This window comes from Pygocentrus nattereri, chromosome 24 (genome assembly GCF_015220715.1).
Source record: "Pygocentrus nattereri isolate fPygNat1 chromosome 24, fPygNat1.pri, whole genome shotgun sequence".
NCBI classification, from domain to species: domain Eukaryota; kingdom Metazoa; phylum Chordata; class Actinopteri; order Characiformes; family Serrasalmidae; genus Pygocentrus; species Pygocentrus nattereri.
In genome coordinates this window covers 103,548-126,537 of record NC_051234.1, presented here as the reverse complement: position 1 = coordinate 126,537, position 22,990 = coordinate 103,548, and the positions used below count along the sequence as shown (strand labels likewise).

The following is a 22,990-nucleotide window of genomic DNA, read 5'->3' as shown; positions in this document are numbered from 1 at the left end:
ACTATCGTTACTCCAGTCATTAATCAGTCAAGACCATCATCACCCAGTCATTAATCAGTCAAGACTATCGTTACTCCAGTCATTAATCAGTCAAGACTATCGTTACCCCAGTCATTAATCAGTCAAGACTATCGTTACTCCAGTCATTAATCAGTCAAGACTATCGTTACACCATGGCGGAGAAAACTCATCTGCGCGTTTCCTTTATTCTACATTAAACGGGTTTCAGACGGCAGGGGGGCGGGGTTTCACTGACACCGCGGAGAAAACACGTGAGTTTTCGCTGCTGTTTTAGTGAAACACATCCTTCTACTGTCTGAAATTAAAGAAAAGTTCTGGCAAGTTATTAGAAACTATTTTAACTGTATTTTTAGCCGTTGAGTTCCATTCACTCCCATTCATTGAGGACTCGCTCGCGGGCGCCCTCTGCTGTTCAGCAGTCCTGTTTGTGATATAACAGGGGAAATAGGAAGCGGCTCCTCATTTTTATTATTTTCTTTATAACTGGAGAATCAAAGCAGCACAACTGTTTTTTTTAACGGCACAAATGAATAGTAGAATTTTATTCCATTTCTGGCCGCATGGGGGTCCAGCTTCACGGGGGAGATCATTCAGAGCGGTTTGGTGTGAAACACTCTGTTCTAGACAAACTTACTGAGTCAGAGCTGCTCACAGTGGTGGTGAATGGAACCAGACGTCCCCTCTAAAAGCTCCTCTCAGAAGGTTCCTACAGTAAATGGTGATGAATTGATGGCTGAGGCGCTGCATCACAGCAGGTTTGCGATAAGATCTAAAACAGTTTACAATCCAATTAATTTTAATCCATTCATACATAAAGGGAGTTCTACTGTAGAATACCCTGCTGAAAGGACCATTAGAAACCAGTAGGGTTAAAACCTAATGGTTTTTCTTCTTTTGATGTCTCAGCCGCTGAATTAAGCTGAAGTGTTGAAAAATGGGTGGAACTGCCCTTAAATTAAAGGGTGTGTCGCCTCGTCTTGTTGGAATTGCGGTCATTTGTTGTGCTTTTGCTCCTTTACTGACAGGATAAACACACCAAATGCCGAAGTTAGCTTCTTGGTCGCTAGCTAGTTAAAATTCCCGTTCCATCTTAAATGGTACGCTTACTGCTGTGCCATTTAAGGTGGAACGGAGAGTTCGAACGAAGAAGCAGGCGGAGAAGCCAGCTCCCAGTCGCTCTGGAGATCGGCGTGTGGCGTGCGTGCATGTGAGGACGTCTTTTTGGCTTTAGTGCAGTTTTAATTCATCATTTCGACTTTCTTTAATTTTAATATAATTTTTTTCTCAGCTTTTGAAAACAGTCACGTCCGCAGACCCCGACGTCACGTCCTGTGCGAGGAAGCGGTCGTCATCGTCCGGCAGGAGTGAGCTGGAGCTCTGAGTGAGTAAAACCTGCCGAGGTCGGTTTGAATGAAACCCCGTTTTCGTTCATCCATTCGGCTCCTTCCGCTTATTTACCCGCGGGTCGCCCCGATACCGCTCGGCTGGCCTGGGCAGATACCCAGCAGCGCGTCAGCGGGGCCGGGGTTTACCCACCGGGCTGGTCTTTAGGGTTTAAATCGGGCTTCATCCCAAACGCCTCGGCTTTTCGACGCCTAGTGCACTAATTTAGTGTAAAAGCCCCTTTCCGCCTGACTGGGGTCACCCAGGGTGCTGTGCGGTGAACAGGGAACCGCTTGAGGTTCAGCCTTGATGACCTGATGAAGCTCCAGCCAGTGTGCTGCTCTTAAAGGGGAATTCTGTGGATTTCTAAAGAAAATGGCTTTAAGTGAGATGTAAAGTCGTGCGGGGTGGTCTGATGGACCAGGGGGTCTGCAGCACAAATGTGTCCGAAATCCACCAGTTAACCCGCTTGTGTTTATATGAAATATTTATGGTGTTAAAATACCGGAACATCTGAAAAAACAAGTATTTCACAGGAATATTTTGCCTCACAACCCCTTGCATTAACCCTCCGCCACAAATGGGTTAAAGTAAATTGGTTAACGAGATGTTTTGGGGCAAAGATCAGAGCATTTCACATTAAACCACTCTGAATGGTTTTGCTCACATCCTAGCCGTTTAAAAATAGGCCAGATTTTCTTTTAACTAATGTTTCATCACTCAGGCTAAATGCCTCTTTGGCTGGTATTGAGCTTGGAAGGTAGAAGTCTTGACGAGTCAGTTGGATCATCTGTCCAAAAAGTTTGTTGACACCTGCTGATGCAGCGTTTTGTCTGAAATGAAGGGCATTCATATGGAGTTTGTCCCACTTTGTTGCAGCAACAGCCTCTACTGTCCTGGGAAGGCTTTTCAGTAAATGTTGGAACATTGCTGTGAGGATTTGTTTGAGTATTAGTGAGGTCAGATGTTGGATGATCTGATCACTCCAGCTCATCTCAAAGGTATAGATGGAGCTTTATCACTCCAGAGAACGGATTTCCACTGCTGTTCTAATGCTGGTGGGGTTTATAACCCTCTAGCCGACGCTTCGCATCGAGCACAGTGACGTTAGAGGATCAGCTTTCTGCTGCTCAATGCTTTTCTATGGATATTGATCTATGTCTACACAACTGAACACCTTTGCCAGCAGGAAGTTCACCCTCAAATAGCTGAATTCACTCGGCTCACTAAAGCTCACTAAAAGAGCTGTCAGGATAGTTTTGGACCTTTTGGGTTCTTCAGTAAAGACGATGCATCTGTATATTTTGTGGACACTCCCAGTGTGCACACTTAAATGGCTCCTTGCATGTTGAAATGCTTCTTCAGATTGATGGAGAATGTGTTGAATTATGCTTCTATATAGATCCTTTTATATAGAAACATCCAGTTCTATGTAGCACCTAAACGGGTTCTCCTATTGTTACTGCATCAAGCTCATTGCAGTAGGAGCACCATTTCTGGGGCTATTTAGAACCATATACAAATTCTCCATCTATCTGAAGTACCATTTCATACAAAAACATGCAGAAGGTTCATTGAGTGTCTGTGGTTCTATATGGAACTACTGTCTTTACTAAAGAAACCTTGGAGATGCATCTTTTTTAAAGACTGTAATATATTATGTTTACCAGAAGTGTTAATAAACTAAAGATAATGTGTTTATTTCAGACTGTAAGCTCAGATGTCGTGGATCCGGGAAGCAGAACTAAGCCTTCTGGAAAGGCTCTCTGCCAACATCCTGAAGGTAACTAACTTTTCCCCTGCTGCTTTTCATCAGCCTGACTAACTCACTTTGAGTCAGCTGTGTCTGAGTTGGAGGGGAATTCCACTGATTTTTGTCAAAATGTCTGAATAATTCAGTCTTTCAGATGTAAGCAAAGTCATTGCGAGTGGTTTGGTTCATTGTAGAGAAACTCAAAGTTGACAGTGTTAATGATGGGAGCCAGAGACTGAGGTGTGTATGATGCAAATATAGCCATTTTATTTACTATCAAAAACCACCAGTGACCCTACAAAAGCAAGTTAAAAAATAGTTTTCATTAGCCACGTTTACATGCAGCCTAATAATCCGTTAATAATCCAACTAATAGCTCAATCGGAATAGTCTAGTCCGATTGAGACCATTCGGAATACAATTTCTATCCAATTGATCGAGGTGGGTAATCCTGTAAATAATCCATTAAATAGAAGAATAACATCCGTGTAAGCGCCTGTATCCGATTACATTCCCTATCGGAAAGTTTCAGTCCGTTCTGCATGAGCGTCGCGTCACAGTGAGAGTTTATACGGTTCAACACGGCGGAGCAGAAACTGGTCTGCAGAGGAGACGAAGTTCATGCTCTGATCTTTAAAAGACGGCGGTGGGACGGACGTCCAGCTTATGCGTCTCAGAGCACGACGTCTTCCTTTCGGCCTTCTTTAATAAGGACGTGTGAAGGACGTTTTCCTGAGTCTGACGTCATTTTAAAGCAGTTAAAAACACAATCACTGCTCACTGCTGCTCATCTCACTCTGACTGGACCTCACGTGATGTTCACTGTCATGGTAACGTTTACACTAAGTGGTTCTCCGCGCATGAGCGTCATTTTGCATCAGATTACTTGTGAGTATGTAAAGAAAGATTTTCATCAGACTGTTGAATAGAGAGTAAGCATAAACACCTCAGTCTGAATCTGTAATCGGAATGTGTTCAATCGGATTGGCAAAAATCTTTGCACGTAAACACAGACACTGTCTTACAACTCCCTGCGTGCACCATTTAACCATCCGGACGTTTGGTTCCTATCACTGTGAACAGTTCTGGCTTGCTAAGTTCAAACCACTGTGAATGACCTTGCTTACATTGGAACTATTGAATGATACTGAGACATCAAGGCTGTGTTTTTTATATATATATATATATATCTACTAATAAGCAGCTTTTAAATGAGGAAGAAGGTCAGTAATGTCCTGCTGGGTTACTGCAGTCGTCTTGAGAAACACGCAGATGAAGAAAGCTGTGGTTGAGAATTTGTGGATGAATAAAGTGAACTGGTCAAGTCTGAGGGGTTGTTGTACTCATGGTGAAGTAAGCCGTGGCAGCTTGCCCTGTTAATGCATACTAGTGTTTGAACAGTTGTTGCAGGAGATTCACCATGAGCATGAAAACAAACGTCTGTTGTTTTTGTCACAGCGTTCCACAGTAGATCTCATTTTACGTTAATTCAAGAATAAGGAGTTTCTCAAGAAAAGCAGAATACGTTGTATGTGTCTTAATCAGCCAAGAAAGGTGGCTTTGCAATACTGCTAACCAGTGTATTACAGCTCTGGTCCTGGAGGCTCAGCGTAATGTGGTGATTATGGCAGTTTTCTTGTTCATACACACCTGAATCAACTCATTGGTTAATAGCCAAGTTCAGTGGGTGTGTTTGAGTAGAGGAGCTGCCAAACTGGGCTGGACACTGGCCACCCTGGACTGGAGTTGTGCACCCTTGTATTAGAGCTTTGCTTTCTAAACTGATGCAGTAGATATCTACAGTCCTGCACAGGTCACAGATGATTGACTTCATTGAATGTCCTGTTAAAATGGCTGTTAAGTACAAGTTATACATTTTTCAGTGTTGGGTAAAAGAAAATTGCCTCATTATCAAAATATAATATCAGACTGTTCAGTGTTTAGGGTGTTCACTCCTCACCCTCATTACAGCTTCCATTCTTCACTGGAGAAGGTTTTTAAAGAAATCCGCAGGCAGTTAGCACGTTGCCAAAGTTCAGTCTTAGACGTTGATTGCATTTTATGCTTCTCATGATCCAAGTAGCCTCATATTTACACATTTTGATCAGTCCATAAACTTTACTCCATGTTGATGTCAAATGTTGTTCAAATGTTCTTTTTTGCCAGTTTTCCTTCTTGACAGCTACACATTCTTTCATATCTCCTGAAAAATGAATAAATTAAATATAAAGGGCTCTTTTGACTGGAAATTGAATAAATAAAGGGTGGTCTCTGACTTTTGCACAGCAACATGCCAACAAAACATCCCGTGCTCTGACGGTGTGTCTTCTTAACCGAAATGCATGCAGCTTCCCAAAAGCATCTCAGTATTAAGAAGGAGAGATGATGTGATGGAGATGGATGATGGAGATGGATGATGGAGAGTTCACTGTGATGCTCACTCTACCATTTAAGGTTCATCTTTGTGCTGAGATGCTTTTGGACTTCTTTTAGCTTATTTTTACACTGCACACCACTGTCATTTCTGAATCTGTACACGTTTCCTACATGTTTTGCTTCTGCTGTATGTCCTGAACATTTGTAGACAGCTGTGTCTGGATACTTTGTCATATAAAGTACTTGTGTACTTTAGTGTTTTGTGTGTGAAATTTGTTTAGTGAAAGTGCAAAAGGTGTAGAATTTGTGGCCAAACACCAAGAATCTTAATGCATATTAATTTATAGCAAATAAATGTGATTTTTATTCTGAGTTGGCACATTTTGTCCCTGTATAAGATAAATTGTGCGTTTATTGTGATTTGCTCTCTTCTCTGTGTGTCTTCGCTGTCTTATGTATTTGCTTTTCTGCAGGCAGGGCCCATGCCCAAACACGTGGCCTTTATTATGGATGGCAATAGACGTTACGCGCGGAAGAGACATGTGGAGAGACAGAAGGGCCACATGCAGGGTTTTGATAAACTGGCAGAAGTAAGTGCTTCTTGATGAGGTATTCAATCAATTTTTCCATAACTCAGTTATTGAGATGTAAACAAATTTGTCTGGGACATGATTCAATGTAGAAAAACCTAAAAATTCAGATTTCTGTACAGCGGTGGTAATAGGAACCAGAGGTCATCGCCATGTCTACAACACAAAATTAGATTAGTTTGTAACCGTTCAGAATGGACCTCGGCAGTGTGACCGTATTTATCGTTGTATTTATCGCAAAATTAGTCATGTTTAAGTGGATTTAGCGCAACACATTATGTAAAAAAAAAGTGTATTAAAATTTTTTACATTTAAAAAGTTTAAGTTAAAAAAAATTACATTGAAAAAGTGTATTTATAATTTATCATGGTATTTTTTTAATGTAGCACTTCTGGCTCTTTTTTATATTAGCTAATAAGTACTGTGATTGTGTATCATGAAGAAAAATTGACATTAATAATCATTAATATTAATAATGATCATTCTGAAGTGAATACACACATGACTTGAGAAAATATTTATGTAGTAGCAATTCTTATGAATATTTTAAACATTTTTAAACTTTTATGTGTCAGCATAGTCCAGAAATTTTACTTTGGCCGAGGAATACGTGCATACTTTAGTGAATATTATCATAATCCATTATAATTTGTTAGTATTCCAAAATTGGTTCCATGGTATAGAAAACTGCATTTTCCTTGATCTTATAAAATGAGAGTTTGAAAAGTGTGTAAATGTTTATCATTCACTTCTCAGTCCATACAGTCCACATGTAGAGACTAAGCTGCGAAATCATCCCATTTTGAGTTCACTGGTTTTGTGATGGGACGAAAGCCAACACCTTCACTCGTTCATACTGAAGTTATAACGCATGCTTTTTGGGTGAGGCAGCCAGTCACAACAGAGCTCATTTACATACAGTAGTCCGAATGGCACTGCTGCAAAAAATTCCCAGAATGTGGCTGTTTTGAGTCCCTAATCTCTCATTTTAGATATTTTTATTAGTAAGATGTGCTGTTTGACCCTTTAGACGCTACGTTGGTGTCTGAATTTGGACATCCGTGAGGTGACGGTGTACGCCTTCAGCATAGAAAACTTCAAGCGCTCTAAAGAAGAAGTGGATGGCCTGATGGAGCTGGCTAAAGAGAAGTTCCTCCGTCTGCTGGATGAACAGTGAGTGACACTGGCAGCAGCTCAACAACATTGTTTGTAGACCCAATCCGAATGTTTCTAAACAAGGTTGGCGATACTTGCATCCAGTCAGCATGCAGGCATCTAATTTTACATGACTTTAAATACACAGAACAGACAGAACTAAAACATTAGTAAGTTTTTCCAAAGCCAGTACAGCTGCTATAGTATAAATCCCAGTGAGGGAAAGGGAGTAAAGGGAGACCTTTAACGTGGAGCTTCTCTCAGAAGTGCTGTGGAAATTAGCATCATGTAAGATGCTTTTAATGTGCTTTTTCATTGTGGCAATGCACAGTGCTGTTAACAATAAAGTTATCAAGCTATCACAGTAAGAATTTAGCAAGCAGCTTGAACCATAACGGCTTCAGGAGCATGTAGTCGTGGGCTGGAGGTCAGGGAACCAGCTCTGTGACCAGAAGGTCACCAGTTTGATCCCCAGAGCTGACAGTCCATGACTGAGGACACCTAACCCCCGACTGCTCCCCGTGCGCTGCGGATAGGGCTGCCCACCGCTCCGGGCAAGTGTGCTCACTGCCCCCTAGTGTGTGTGTTCACTAGTGTGTTTGTGGTGTTTTACTGCAGGGATGAGTTAAATGCGGAGGTGGAATTTCCCCGTTGTGGGACTAATAAGGGGGGAAAAAAAACAACAACATTAAGAGCATGTAGATGTACAGTAACTAAATATATTGATATTGATAAATGTATTCTGTGTTTCTAATATCTTGGCCAAAGAACTCTCAAATAACTAGTACAAAATTCTGATCCATCAGTGTAGCGCTACCAGTTGTCCCCTCGGAGATCAGGTCTTTGCTGTTGAGATGTAACACTGTTTTTTCCCTATGATAAAATAGAAGCTCAGGCACACAACACAGCTAGGAGTATGCACTATATACATATATATAGTACTATATATATATATATATATATATATATATATATATATATATATATATATATATATATATATATATATATAGATAGATATATATATATGTATATAGATATATATATATATATATGTATATAGATATATATAGGAGTATGCACTATATATAGCTCACGGGCAGACCAGACCATTTAATCTTTTCTAAAACATCCATTTTCATGTTTTTATATTAGTAAAATGAATAGTTAGCCTAGAGGAAAGGATGTTATTCTCGTTACAGTTGTGTGCCAACATTTGAACACTCCTGATCAAATCATGTTTTGTTAAACTCTTCTACAGAGAACATGCTTACACGTTACATTTATCTGCAATTGCTTTGTTCTTTTCCGTATGTTGTATTAATTAAATAACCAGTAATAGTGCATTAAAATGTGTCCTCTATAGGGGGGATGTGTTCACTTGCCTTCATTTGGAAAATCAACAAAGCATGTCGTTTGACCAGGGCGCCCAAACGTTTGCATATGACCGTACTTAACATCTGTGGTCAGCGGAGTGATAAGGGTATAGTGGAAAAACATGCCGTTATACCTGAAGAATGCTTTTCAGCCCGTTGGATTGCGCTAGCTGATGTGTAGATCTGTACAAGTGACTCGTTTCGTGTGTTTGATTCAAGAGAGAATCTTGAAAAGCATGGCGTCTGTATCCGGGTGCTGGGAGACCTCACGCTGCTGCCAGAAGATCTCCAGCGGCTCATTGCTAAAGCTGTGGTGGCAACAAGGGCACATAACAGGTACGAGCGCCACTGTTTCTCTCTCCTGCGCAGGGTTAGACTCGCAGGGTCAGTGAGCTTTATGTGAAGGAGAGCTTCACTGCTGGCTTCATTCACTGAAGACACACAAGCTACTTCTTTAAAGTGATACTTTAGTAAAAAATCTATACACAGTGATCAATCAGCCGAGACATGTTTGGTGTCTGAAGTTTGCTTCTTTAGTTTTGTGCTCGAGCCACAGGCCTAATGTGGCTAACGAGTAATGAGAGCTTGTAGTGATGCTCATTCCAAATCGTCTGAGATGTTTGTGCAAAACGAATCAGTTGTGCTGCTCTGATTCAGAATTTCCGCATGACCTGATGCCATGTAGGCTAACGGTATCAGGAATGTTTGTGCTCATCTCAGTTGAAAGCACCACCCAATCGTACTTCTGGACATTATATACTTTGTCTTTGACTGTTTATTTGTTTATAGGACTGTAAAAAGCTTCATCTGTTCGCCACGTCTGAGAATTCCTTCTAAAAGCTGAAGTCTCAGTAAAAAAACATATAATCAGCAGATGCTGCAGGGGGTGCAAAAACGTTTTTATTCTTTTATTCATTTTACCCGATTTTCTCCTCAATTTAGTCGTTTCCAATACCACCCGCTAGTTAGGACTCCCCCAATCACACGATGCTACCAACGCTAGGAGGGTGAAGGCAGCACAGGCTTCCTCCGAGACCTGAGGAACCAGCCGCCGCTTCTTTACAAACTGCCGCTCGCGCAACGTCACGGGACAGCCGAACGCGCTCGGAGGCCAGCGCCAACCGCCAGATCTGTTACGTCAGCTGACAGACGACTGCGCTGACCAGCATCGCGTTGAGTGATGGGAGGAGAAGGGGGCCATCCTGCCCACCCAGAGAGAGCGAGGCCAGTTGTGCTCTCTTGGACTCCCGGCTATGGACGGATGAACTCGCGATCATCTGATGACACAGCCAGCGCTTAGACCATTGCGCCACTCGGGAGCAAATACGGATTAGGAAGAGCTGAATCCAAAACATGATGACTGCGTTTTGAAACCTCCAGAAGAATCAAAGTGTCTGAAATTTGCCTCAACAGCCTTAGTTTATAGATAACAGTATGTTGTACCATGTCTGAGATAACTAGCACCTGGTGGAGTGGGCATAGTGTTCGCTCTGTGCTAATTGGTGTACACAAGCCTCTATTACCTGCTAGCTACGTTAGCCAGGGCAAAACTAAAGAAGCAGACTTCAGACACCAAACATGTCTGGCTGATCAGCTGCATTTGCGGTAATGGAGGTAAGAGACCTTTAAGATTTACAGATAAATAGTATATGATATTTACTGTATGACAAATCTGATTTTTTTTTTTTGTTAAATTATTCCTTCAACATCTTCAGCTGCAGGAGCTACACTTCCAACTTCATGGCATTCTGTTTGTCTGTTTTGGTTGCCAGGTGTTTTCTGAACGTGTGCTTTGCGTATACATCAAGACATGAACTCGCCAATGCTGTCAAAGAGATGGCCTGGGGGGTGGAGCAGGGCCTGATAAAGTCCAGGTAACTGATTGACCAGAATGTTGCTACAGAACTTGCAGCACAGTACGTCGTTCGCTTGTTACTGCGATGGTGACCTCTGCACTGTAATGTACACCACAGTGCGTTTATGTATGTGTTTCAGTGACGTGTCAGAGGCGCTGCTGAACGAATGCTTGTACACCAGCAACTCTCCAAACCCTGACCTGCTCATCCGCACGTCCGGCGAGGTGCGACTCAGTGACTTTCTGCTGTGGCAGGTACGAAAACTCAGAGGCCTAAAAGAACTTTGCTTCCATTGGAAAACAATTTATGAATGGATATTATAAAAATGAAAGCTAGCAGAGGCCGCATTTGCCTAACTGATGATCTTTTTAGTGGTTTGGTGTAAAGTGTTCTTTTTATTTAACTCTTACTTCATAGCCAGAAGTTTGATTCCTCAGACAACCAGCGTCCTCTCTGTGTGGGGTTTGAATGTTCTCCCTGTGTCTGCAGGGGTTTCCTCCTGCAGGTGCTCCGTTTTCTACCCACAGTCAAGCACATGCAGTTGGGCCAGTTGAAGATGCTTGCCCCTAGGTGTTACCCTAGGGGGTCACAATGTCTACAACACAAATAGAGCCATCCAAACCCACCAGTGAACCTACACATGTCTTATGTAACGTTGATGGTAAAATAGAATATGTTTTGTTTGGGGACGGTTTTGCCTTAGAACGCCTTCCATATTCTTCTCCACCACAAATGATTGTTAAAAAAATTAGGACAAAATATTTGCGTCATTCATCCGTTTCATTTGATAACTTTCTGTGAGGGAGCTTTTAGAAGCATTAAACTCTTCAGACGCCTGGTTCCTATCATCACCACTGTGAACAATGCTGACACTACCAGTTTCTCTGGAATGGAGCGTTTCACACTAAGCCGCTCTGAATGACTTTAGGTTTAATCTTAATGTTCTGTAGAAACTGTGATTTACAGGCTTATTCAGTATCTGCCAGGTAATGGAAGCTCTTTTTCAGATCTTTTAGAGAAGTTGTTTGTTGACCAGTTGATAAAGTTTCATCACAAGCAGAAATGTCAGTTCTGTGACCCTCCATTCTTCTGTTTCAGGAGCATTCTGTACATTCTACTGTTACTGACGAAGACTGATTTGTAGTCTTGCATTTTTGTGTGTTCCACAGACCTCTCACTCTTGTCTAGTGTTCCAGTCTGTCCTGTGGCCGGAATACTCTTTCTGGAACCTCTGTGAGGCTATTTTACAGTACCAGCAGAATCATCGCTCTCTTCAGGTATGTTATGGCGTCTTGTGAGCGAAAAGGTTTATGCATAGACTTAAATGGGTCTTATAGGTATAAAATTATAGGTACATTGTAATACATCAAACCTGAAAGTGGTTTTAGCTGCATCAGAGTTGATTATAATACTGTAATAATATAATATTTTATATTTCTTTCTAAGAATATTCATGTTCCCCTTAACACAGACACTCGCATTCACTAACATCTAAACATCTACCCAAGCTCACCTCAGCTGCCTCACATGTGCGTCTACACTGACTGAAGGAGAGCCTCAGTGAGAAAAGACAATAGGAAGGATGAGTCTAAGGCCGTTTTTCCACTTTTGAGCCAATCGATCCTCAGGGCTGTACCGGGCCATTTTATGCTGGTCTGGACTCATGACACCAGTTACGGTTTCTTTACTTCTTAATATACGTTTCCGGCATTTGGCAGACGCTCTTATCCAGAGTGACTTAGAATTTGATCATTTTTACACAGGCTTGTCCAGGCAGGGGACTGAACCCCAGACTACAGCGTAGAAGGCAGAGGTGTTAACCTCTACACCAACCAGCCACTTTACCATTGTTGTTCTAAGTTTTTATCATCTATATTTGTGAAAGCAGAGCACCAGTTAGTTGAACCGAACATGCACTGGGGTGTTTGGATCTCTTCAGCTATGCATCTGGCACAGTTTGTTTCACTGAACCCAATCTTAAAGTATCTGCTTGTCTGAACTGTGTTACAGAAAGCTCAGGAGATGCACAAAGAGGGCCAGGCCATACGCCAGCTGGAGGAGGACCGCTTGTGTGTGGCTGAACAACTCCAGCAACGAGGCAACGGCAAGCCGATGGACGCTCGCGCCCGACAGACCGTGCTGCTGAGCTACTCAGAAAGCCGGGAGGAGAGGGTGCAGCGCTTCCTCTGCGCTTTGCAGCAGAAAAGAGACACTTTCTTCGAACATTTGAGCAGCCCGACAGTCGTGGCTTAGGCCTCTGTTCTCATATGGCAGCGGTTCTGGTCCTAGGGTTCCCCTGCGGTGCTCATTTTAGCATCTCTCCTGCTCTAACACACCCACTCATGAAAGGCTTGATAATTAGACTCCTAAAATTAAAGATGCCTGGGACATGCAGCTCTAGGATAAACCTTTAAAGGCAGTGCACAGAAAAACCACATTTGGTTCCCTAAAGGACCTTTCATTGGATGGTTTTTAGAGAACCATTTGAGTGTGAAGAGTCTTTCGAGTAGAAGGATCCTCTACACAACATAAACGTTCTAGGAGAAGTTCTTAAATTGGTATAGAACCTTTAGGTTAAAATGTATTGCACTCACTCTTTTTCCAACATATTTCTTTAGGTAGAACCAAAAGTGGTTGTTTTATGCACTGCTCAAAGAAGACTTTGTGAGCGTAGTCCAGAACATTTACAGTTTAAGAGGTGGAGGAACGTCATTCACACCAACATATAATTTAAAACAATGGCTCACCCGTCGCAAGTTTCTTTTGGGGAACCAAAAGTGGTTCTTGTGAGACGTTCTGTAAGAACCCATTGGGCAAATTAATTTTTAGAAGTGTAGCTGGTTAGTTGTGTCATGAGGATTCATGAAACTTAAGAAATTTATCTTGGGAATTTTTACTTCTCAATCTCGTAAGACATGAGTGACCGCTCTCCCATCGTTTTCAGGTTTTGTTGGATGAAGATTTTTGAACATCAGGTTATTTTTTTTCCCTCCATTTTACCTCTAAAATGTCTCACAGCATCTATGACTGGGTATAATCAGTAGGTTAAAAATAAGTCATTTGTACACGACAATGTAAACCTATGTAGACACTAGGCTTAATCTTTCAAGTGGCACTTGTTATAACACTGGCTGAGGTGAAATGACGCTGAAATGGTCAAAAGCAGTCTTAAATAAGTTGGAATGAGCTTTCATAAATTTATGTAGGTTTATGTCAGTCTTGCAAGGCTTATGTAGGTGTCATAACAATTTGACTGCTGCTCTGTAGTCATATTTAGGAATATGGTTGTGACTAAATTAGTGCTTTGTGTTGATCCTAATATATTTTTTAAGTAAATTTTGGCAAACATTTCCGAATCTGGCCAAATGTGGTGTTTGAGAGCAGGGAGAAAGCACCATAATGTGCAGGCCAGGAGCATTCCAGGACCAGAATTTGGAACCACTGTTCAGTCCTGGAGTTCCACTATTACTGTCCAGGGCGGCTGGATCAGGCCAGCCGTAAATGGGTAACGCTATGAAACCAGAAACGTTAAAAGGTTTTTTATCTAATAATTTGTATATAGTTCAGATGAGAAGGACGCACCCCCGTTTTATGGGGCAGTGGACTATTTATACTTGTTGTCTTAATGACTGTCCTGGACTGAAAGCACTTCACAGTACACTGCTCAACGTGGGAAACGATCTCTGTTGATTAGAAGTGTTGATTTTAATCCTTTGAGGTGTGGAGATTTTGGAATACGTGGCTCTCGGGTGTGGCAGATGACTATGTGGTTGACGTGACATTCAGAATGCTGAATATGATTGATTGCCGTAATCCTCAAAGGGCGAAAGAGCGGACACTGAGCACTCAGTGCTACTGTGACAATGTGTGTACATAAAGACCAATGATTTAGAAAATAAAGTGATCAATATCAAGAACGTGTCTACCTTTTTTAGTCTCGCTGCTGCCCACTCTGATTCACCACACTGTGTAATTACACTATGGCCAGTTTCATAGACCTGGATTAACCTAGACCTAGGCTAATTTCCCACTGGTGATGCACTAAATTGCTAATGGTGTAAGACTAGTCTGGGAAACTGGCCCAAACGTCCAAAAGCTTGTAGACACATGCAGTCCTCTATTCTCTTAGACAGTTCTTCAAGGGTTCTTTAGTAAAGGGAATTGAATTGCAAAGAACCTTGCAGTCACGCAAAGAGGGGTTATACTGTTCTATTTTCAGTGCTTTTCTATGGAGGTTAAAGCTGCATACGTCACTCGACCCTCCTGTTATGCTCAACTGTAAGGACTTCACCATCTGACAGTTTACCTGATCAGAACTGATGTCAGGATTGTCTTCACGTTCAGATGCTCCTCCTCTTCTTCACTATACTGATCAAGGGTGAGTTCTAGAGCACCCTCAGCCGTCTGTCATACTGCTCATCTTTCCACCAAACTATAGGCCAATACAGAACATTGTGTGTAATGTAAACATGCAGGAGGGGTTGCAAACGCTGTAAAGCCCCAAAAATGCTTAAAAATCTTTTTTCTAGTGTTTGTAAACTTTGAAACGGGTCAGTGTGCGTAATCAGTCAGGACACGGCCTGCGGATCAGTCCTATCCGGCCTGGGAAGTTAGCTTGATTTTCTATCAGTGTTAACCAGTTTAAACCATGTGCTGCACTACAATCCCCAGCATGCACTGCAACATAACGTGCGCTCCAACCATCTTCCCCCAACAACAATCTAACGCACAGCAGTTACAGCTCAGCTCTACACAATCCCCCACCAGCCAGACCACCAGACGCAGCGGCCGCGTTTCCGCCGCAGGTCGGCGTTTAAGGCGTCCCTGCTGAAAGTAAACAGAGACCATAAAGTGTCCCTGCGGGTCTCTGGTGGGTTTCTAGCGTGTTTTTGGCCTTTAAAATGGGTTGATAGCACAGTGTAATGGATCCTAATGGTTTATCAGACCAGTGGCTGATTTTAAACGCATTTTACTGTTTCCTAACGGATCTAAGGGGGTCTACAGGAAGCTAGTGGTCTCTATTTAAAAGCCGTAAACCGTTTGCTTTAAGCGGAGCTCGGCGTTTTGGCGTGTTATGAATCAAAACTCGCAGCGGTTCATAAAAACACATCATCTCATAAAAACGCGACAGAACCGCGGCGTCTGGTCCCCAGATCTGTCGGGATTTCTAACATGGCGCCTTTCGGTGGTCGCGTCCGACGCCCCCCGATACAAAAGGCCGCAGTGCCTTGCAGCGGGTTGAGCGGAGCCACAGCAGCGCCCTCTGTCGGCGAGCCCCGCTTTCGGCTCCGTGTCTCTTTAAAATGTAAAGCAACGCCCAAATCACGTGACCGCGGCCGCAGCCAATGGCCGAGCTGGAAATGTGAGATCTGGTTTAAACCGGTTTCTATCTTATATTTCAATATAAAAACTAAATAAACATTCGGCCGTTATTGTATTGAAGCTTTGTGTGGTGAGCACGACGCTGCAGGACCCCGCTCAGCCGCTTTCCCTCGTTTTTCCGCGCTTTTTAAAAAGAAGCCAAGATGCCTAAGAGAAAGGTAAGGCCGCGCACCCGCGCGCCGCCGCGATCCGCCGCGGCGGTATTCGGGCGTTTTCCGCGCTTTTCCGCGGACGCGCCGCTGGATTTTCGCTCGAATGGCGCTGCGGCCGCGTCTTCAGACAAAGCTGTCAGCTCCGCTCCGCCGCCGTCACCCTGTGACGTTGAGTCGAGAAAAAAAAATGTAAACAGCCTCGTAAATATTTCGCTTTTTAGCCGTTTATGAAGCCCGAAATGAGCGAAAGTCGCGGGAAACGGGCTTTAATGCGCAGATTTAACCGGCGGTGGAGTTTAACCGACGCTAATTCCTCCTGAAGTTGGCTTCTCGTTCGAATTCGGCCGGTCCACCTTAAATGCCGCAGCAGTTACGTTCTGGATCCTCAGGCGCCTGAATGTAACCGCCGCGCTGTTTAAGGTGGAACGGGAAAATTCCAACAGCTTCGCAGTTCGTCCGCCGCCGACTTCTTCTCCAGCTGTCAGCTCGCCCCCATCTTTTTTCGAGGCCGCTGTGACGGGTTTTATTCCCTCAGCAGCGTCGCTGAGCGGAGCTCTCGGCCGGTGATTTATGGCTTTCAGTGTCTGAGGCTGAACCGGCCGCCGCGCGGGGGAAGCTGCGTTAAGCGGCACCTTTGGGCTCGTATTTGCGGTAAAACCGCCTTCGCTGCCGTGTTGGCGGAGCACCTGCCTCCGGCGGCGGAGCCCGCAGCCTTTTGTTGCTCTCTAAGTCGTTTGGACTCAGAGTTTTTGCAGTTGTGCGAAAAATGACGTTCATACCAACAAACGAGGCCGAGTCGCGCGCGCAAACCCAGAATTCATATCTCAGATTTGAAATTTCGACGGTTAAAGCTTGTGGCGCGCGCTGCCGGACTCGAGGACGAAAGGAAAGGAAGCGGCGAGGGCGGCCGCGCGCGCCCCACAATTTGAATTTGAATTTGAATAAGCGCGGGAAACGAGGCTCGGAGCAACGAGCGAGCAGAAAACAACAGAAAAGCCGGGAAAGCGGGTTTTTCCCGCGGCGGCGCGCGGGGGGCGGGTGATTTACTTCACCGAGCCGATTTGATGTTTTTTGTTCTTTCCGTAAATCAGTGATTTAACTAACATTCCCGCTGATCCGCAGGCTGACGGAGACAAAGCTGCCAAGGGCAAGGAGGAGGTGAGTGCGGCTGCTCTGTTGGTTTGTTTATTAGCCTGGCCGTTAATATTAATATTACGCAGAATTGATCTTTTCATATCGGGGTGCTGTGAGTCGCTGCTGCGCGGTTTATTCTGCGTCTCTTTGTTTTGCAGCCAACAAGACGCTCCGCAAGACTGTCTGCCGTATGTCGCTCCACACTTCACCTTTTAAAACACCCTTTGATGTTTATTAGTAGACTTAGGAAAGTCTTAATTGGGCTATTTGTGGCATTTTGACCATTTATTGATCACCTGTGCATTATTTACAGAGACCAGCCCCTCCGAAACCAGCCCCGAAGCCCAAGAAGGCTGCCCCGAAGGTAATAAAGGACAAGTTTCATTTGTTTTTGTTATTTTGCTCAAAAACTGATAAAATATGGAAGTCGTGTTGTTTCTTTGAATGACTGCTGGAAAAGGGGGCGTGGATTTGTAGCTGTTGTTGAGAGTTTAAAGTTATGTTTACATTTCTGCGGCGCTTCCTGACGGCGCGCCGGGGAGCGGGAGGCGATCGGGACGGAGGGGTCATTGGTGTAATTGTGATGTCATGTATGTGTTGAACTTGCAGAAAGCAGCTAAAGGGAAGAAGGCCAACCCCGCTGAAAACGGAGACGCCAAGGCAGACCAGGTGTGTGGGGGCAGGCCGTGATGGCGGGGTCAGGCTGCGGCTGCGGCTGGGTTGATTGATAAATTGAATAGATTGATTAATTGAGTTATTTTTGGCCGTCAGCTTCAGGGAAATACGATTTTACTGACTGGGACCAGTTTGTGAGCATTTTGATACTGTAACCCTCAGTAATGCAAACCTGTTGGTGTTAAATCTGTGAACGTGCGTCGAATGACGTCATCACCCCTCTCGTCTCTCTTTCAGGCGCAAAAGGTCGAAGCCACCGGAGACGCCAAATGAGAAGCAAATGAATTGTTTAATTCCTCTGTGTACTTGGTGACTGTACAGTTTGAAATAACTATTTTTTACCAAGTTTTATATTAAGAATATCGTTTATAGTTTAATTGTTGTTCGCTTTCATATCCATTTACGCCCCTTTCCGTCGTTAACGAAGCCGCCCACCTTGCCGCAGTGATTCCCTGGATCAATTGGTTGATAAACTCCTACATTTTGGGATTTGGGTTTTTAAAACTTACGTAAACACCAAACATTCTCATAAGGCAGCTATTGTGTGTTTTTAGAATATTTGGGGAAAGAAGTTTCCTTTTTTTCTTCCTTCTTTTCTTTATTTTATTTGTGTACTTACAACAATACTGTTAATTTTTGCATTATGTCCTTATTAACGCAGTGGAAACGAAATGATGGCTAAATTTCAGGCGGGAAACCGACCGTGATTAAATTTGCAATATGGAAGTAACGATTTTCTTCAAACTGTTATAATGTCGTTTTTATTAAGTTATACGCTCCAATATCGGAAGGATGTTTGTGACTCCTAAAATTACTTGTTCTAAATGGTTTTGAATAAAATAAAAATTTCAAAAGAATGCGTCTGCTCGCGCTGCTGGTTTAAGTGCATGAAGAGGGAAGTCGTGTGAAATGCTGGACGATGAGCCAGTGACTGATGGTGGGCTGGACACGCAGCTGGTCAGGCTGCGCAGCGATCAGCTCCAGGAGTGCAGAGTGAAGTAAGGGAGGCCGGTCAGTCATTTGACTTCTAAATGATGTCGATACACAAGATTTCCACTTAACTGGCATTATTTAAAACCTTGTTCTAGAATGGGTTCCACTCAAAGATGCGTTCATTAGGAGCTGTGTTACTTTTTAAAAGGATTTTTGTTGCTTTATACACAATATTAACACTAAATCAAGGGCGCATACAGAGGGATGTCGAGAATGAGCGCAAGTTTCATGAATTAACGTTGAATTTCTCAAAGCGAAACGATTCCGTATCTACAGCCCAGCTGTCACTGTCCAGATGTTGAGACTGGTTGCGTTTACTATGACAGATATTGTGGAAGCTCCTTTGGCCTAAAGGTGTTCTCACTATTCTGATTCAGCTCAGGTCGTCATTTTCGGTGTTTTAGAGGATGAAAATGCTAAAATGTGAGGAACATGGGGTTCTGTAAGCTCTAGATAAGCAGTCAAATTCCGCTGTTGCTAAATAGCAGTTGCGGTCTTGCTAACAGTCCACTAGAGGGCAGCACAACACAAAATACTGCACTACCGGCGACCAACGCCTTAGACATTCATTATTAAAGCAGTTCAGCTCTTGACCAGCAGAGGGCGCTTTCAGTTCGGCTTCAGTTCAGGACTTTTACAGAGAAATTCCAATATTTATTGTGACTTATTTCTCTATTTATCCAAGAACACCTTGTTTTCATTTATGTGCAGTGATGGAAGAGCAAATAACCTGATCTCCTCTGTACTTCACACGGAAACTTTACTCCTCCAAGAAAACTCACCTGCGCGTTTCCTTTATTCTAAGCGTTTCAGACGGCAGGGGGCGGGGCTTTACTGCTGGAGCAGGATGATTGATGGACGAGCGGAGCAGCTCATTGGCTGTTCGCGCTGACTGACGTCATGAACGCACAAGAGGCGCCGTCTTAAACTCCAATAACTGGAGTTTAAAAGCTCTTAAATTTAACAGCGGTGTTAAAATGGTTTATGCTGTTCAGGGAATTAAGGAATTCTTTTACATTAAAAATGTTTCAGCTCCATATCAACCCATTCATTCTGGACACGCTCGGGAGCGCCCCCTAGCGTCTGAGGAAACCTCAGCGGGTGAGCTCCTATTTATTAGGTTCTCTGATGAAACAACAAAGTGCAAAACTGATTCAGAACCTAAAACCGTACATTAACATCAGGGACGTGTCCTAAGAAGATCCAGTGTGTGCAGTCCTGTGGCCTGTTCAAGTAAGTAGAGCACACTGGACTCTCCCAGTGAAGAATCGAGCTGTCCTGTGTTCATCACCTACTAAACTATGAAGGAACATGAGAAAATCACACATTTAACGTCTTCAGAGAGAAAAAAGGCCACTGAGCATAAAACTCTAGCACTGAATATAACGCAGGAGGCCTTTCCTGTAAGTGGCCTTGAGAGTCAGAGCCCATAAAGCACCATCAAACCACTGGAGGTGGTTTAAAGTGACTGTTCCAACAAAACAGCAGTGTTTATGGTCTTCATTCCATGAATACATATTCATATATATATATAAATAAAGTAGAGGAGGCAGTGGATAGGGCAAGATGGAGGCAGATGATCCGCTGTGGCGACCCCTAAAGGGAGCAGCCGAAAGAAGAAGAAGATGAAGAAGAAGATATATATATATGAGGCAGTTAAAGAAGAACGACAGCATGACGTGACGAAATGCTCCAGGATGAGAATAACTGCTGATTTCACGTTTTCACCACTTCTGGTCTTCCTAGCTATGTGTAAAGGGAAGGGAGTGAATTTCTCTACCAAACTTTCAGCAGAAAACACCAAACCAGAGTCTAATTCCCCAAGATTCCTGTCAGCAAATGGAACAGGTGGTAGACACTCGTAACTTTGTTTGGTCTGCAAGGATGTAATGGTCCACATAAGGTCTTGTATTGTTCCAGCAGTCTAGATTAGACTGCGATGAACTATCTTAGACCGTAGGACCGTATTTACAGGACTAAACTATAAGATGAAAGCAAGGTCATTCAGAGTGGTTTGGTGTGAAATGGTTGATTATAGAGACTCAGGTTTCGTTACAGTAGTGGTGATAGGAACCAGGGGTTCAACACACCTTTCTGACTCAGGAGAACAGAGCATCTCACACCAATCAGTGGAGCCGGACGAAGTACACAAACCCTGTACTGGAGTTAAAGTAGATACTCAAGGTAAAATATTCCTCCAGTAAAAGTAAAAGTTCCTCCCTTTAGACCTCCACTTGAGTAAAAGTACTAAAGTATTTCCCTTCAAATGTACTTAAGTATAAAGTAAAAGTACTAAAAGAGGAATTCTGGCTCTGATGTCCTGTTATCATTTTTATAACCAGACTGGCTTCATGAACTCATTTCAGGTGAAAGTCCTCCAGCGTCTCTCTTGGTAAACCAGTCTTTTAATAGAACGTCATTAATTAGTGACGCTGACGTCTATTAAAATGATCAGAAGCACAAAACACTGAAGGTAAACAGTTTCCATCAGGGAGAACCGAGTGGCTCTGAAATCACTTTTTACACACAAGCAAAGTTTCAGTTTCAGATTTATTTACAACTTAGTTCCAAGTTTTTACAAGAATTTTTTTTCTCCCAAATGTTTATCATCACGGGGCGGCACGGTGGCGTGGTGGGTAGCGCTGTCGCATCACAGCGAGGAGGGCCTGGGTTCGATTCCCCGGCCGGGTGATCGGGGTCCTCTCTGTGTGGAGTTTGCATGTTCTCCCCGTGTCTGCGTGGGTTTCCTCCGGGTTCTCCGTTTTCCTCCCACAGTCCAAAGACATGCAGTCAGGCCAATTGGACATGCTACATTGCCCCTAGGTGTGAGTGTGTGAGTGACTGTCTGTGTCTGTGTGTCTGCCCTGTGATGGACTGGCGACCTGTCCAGGGTGTATCGTGCCTTTCGCCCGAAGACTGCTGGGATAGGCTCCAGCACCCCCCCGCGACCCTGACGGAGAAGCGGCTTGGAAAATGGATGGATGGATGGATGGATGTTTATCATCACACTATCCTTTAGTCCATAAGCAGACTATATGAGTCTGATATGAAGGTAACGTTTATTAATCACACACACACACACACACACACACACACACACACACACATCTTCTAAACCACTTATCCTTCTGGGTCACAGGGGTGATGGAGCTCATTCCTGCGGTCACTGGGCGGAAGGCAGGATACACCCTGGACCGGTTGCCGGTCCATCACAAGGCAAACAGGCCTTGGGGAGATTGAGCATGTCCAGTTGGCCTGACCGCAGGTCTTTGGACTGTATTTATTAACCAGGCAGCCTTTATTAAACTCAGAGTCCACTGAGGGGCGTAGCTGAGTCTTACACAGAAAAGCAGGAAATGAAAGGAGTAAATGGACAAAACAAAATATGACCAAATTATTGCAAAAGTACGTAAAAATAAAAATGAGGAAATGTTACGACAAATCGGGACAGCCAGTTCACTATTAAGCAATTGATTGATAAAAAATAAATGAAGTAAGTAAAAGATGTAAAAACACGACTAAAACCTCTACACTGTTAGAACTGAAGGTTCTGTGCAGGAACGTTTTCCTTCATCAGGTACAAACAGTGTAAATGTTCCTCAAAGGTTCTACAGTGGTTCTAAGGTCTGATTGTGGAGCTTAAATCAGTTCCTCCAGGTGAAAAGTGGAAGCAGTAGAGTAAAAGCCTGGAGGCGAGGCGAGGCGGGGTGTGTGGAGTCAGTCCAGCTTAGAACAGATCATTTCAGTGGATTATGGTTCAGTTATGTTCCCTGACTGGAGGTGCTGATATGGAGCCTTGAGGGAACCACCCCAGTGACAGGAGGGGAACTGACCCAGAGACAAGAGGGGGACTGACCCAGAGACAAGAGGGGGACTGACCCAGAGACAGGTTAGGGCCTTTATGTCTGTGAGTTTAATAGTAATAATGAAATGATAATATTGTAAAATAAGTAAAACAAAAAGTAACAATAAAAATATCAATCAGCCAGAAAAACAAGCAGAAGTATATATTTATCTGGTATTTAACGCCATATACTGTTTGCAGGGAGTTTAAAGTGTTTATGCTTAAAAAACACAATAAAACCAGGTCCATGCTGGCGCGCACGTGCCTCGTTGGCCCCGCCCCCTCCTTCTATATAGGCTT

At 43.5% G+C, this 22,990-nt stretch overlaps 2 protein-coding genes across 3 annotated transcripts; both read left to right on the top strand.

The window, feature by feature from the left end:
- Positions 1-617: 617 nt before the first annotated feature.
- On the top strand, positions 618-14,424 carry dhdds (dehydrodolichyl diphosphate synthase). Of its 2 annotated transcripts, XM_017685981.2 has the most exons (11): positions 618-776; positions 1,047-1,228; positions 1,310-1,402; positions 3,112-3,187; positions 6,007-6,123; positions 7,154-7,296; positions 8,874-8,990; positions 10,427-10,528; positions 10,650-10,764; positions 11,680-11,787; positions 12,521-14,424. In XM_017685981.2, exons 4-11 carry the CDS (start codon positions 3,125-3,127, stop codon positions 12,761-12,763), a joined length of 1,008 nt encoding a protein of 335 aa, XP_017541470.1. In that variant the 5' UTR covers positions 618-776; positions 1,047-1,228; positions 1,310-1,402; positions 3,112-3,124; the 3' UTR covers positions 12,764-14,424. The 2 variants fall into 2 exon arrangements, with proteins under 2 accessions (XP_017541470.1, XP_017541471.1); XM_017685982.2 differs by lacking the exon at positions 1,047-1,228 and having other exon boundaries at positions 640-776.
- A 1,455-nt stretch (positions 14,425-15,879) lies between these two features.
- hmgn2 (high mobility group nucleosomal binding domain 2) lies at positions 15,880-18,702 on the top strand. Its single transcript, XM_017685977.2, has 6 exons — positions 15,880-16,050; positions 17,167-17,202; positions 17,337-17,366; positions 17,492-17,542; positions 17,788-17,847; positions 18,091-18,702. The coding sequence occupies exons 1-6, from the start codon at positions 16,036-16,038 to the stop codon at positions 18,124-18,126; spliced, it is 228 nt and encodes a 75-aa protein (XP_017541466.1). The 5' UTR covers positions 15,880-16,035; the 3' UTR covers positions 18,127-18,702.
- Positions 18,703-22,990: the final 4,288 nt, after the last annotated feature.

Bases quoted from the DNA above. Each gene is read 5' to 3' on its own strand.
- dhdds (XM_017685981.2), top strand. From the start codon at position 3,125: ATGTCGTGGATCCGGGAAGCAGAACTAAGCCTTCTGGAAAGGCTCTCT. The intron at 8,991-10,426 runs GTACGAGCGCCA...TTTGGTTGCCAG, and splicing joins GCAACAAGGGCACATAACAG to GTGTTTTCTGAACGTGTGCT. The intron at 11,788-12,520 runs GTATGTTATGGC...ACTGTGTTACAG, and splicing joins AGAATCATCGCTCTCTTCAG to AAAGCTCAGGAGATGCACAA.
- hmgn2 (XM_017685977.2), top strand. The intron at 17,203-17,336 runs GTGAGTGCGGCT...TTTGTTTTGCAG, and splicing joins CTGCCAAGGGCAAGGAGGAG to CCAACAAGACGCTCCGCAAG. The intron at 17,848-18,090 runs GTGTGTGGGGGC...TCTCTCTTTCAG, and splicing joins GAGACGCCAAGGCAGACCAG to GCGCAAAAGGTCGAAGCCAC.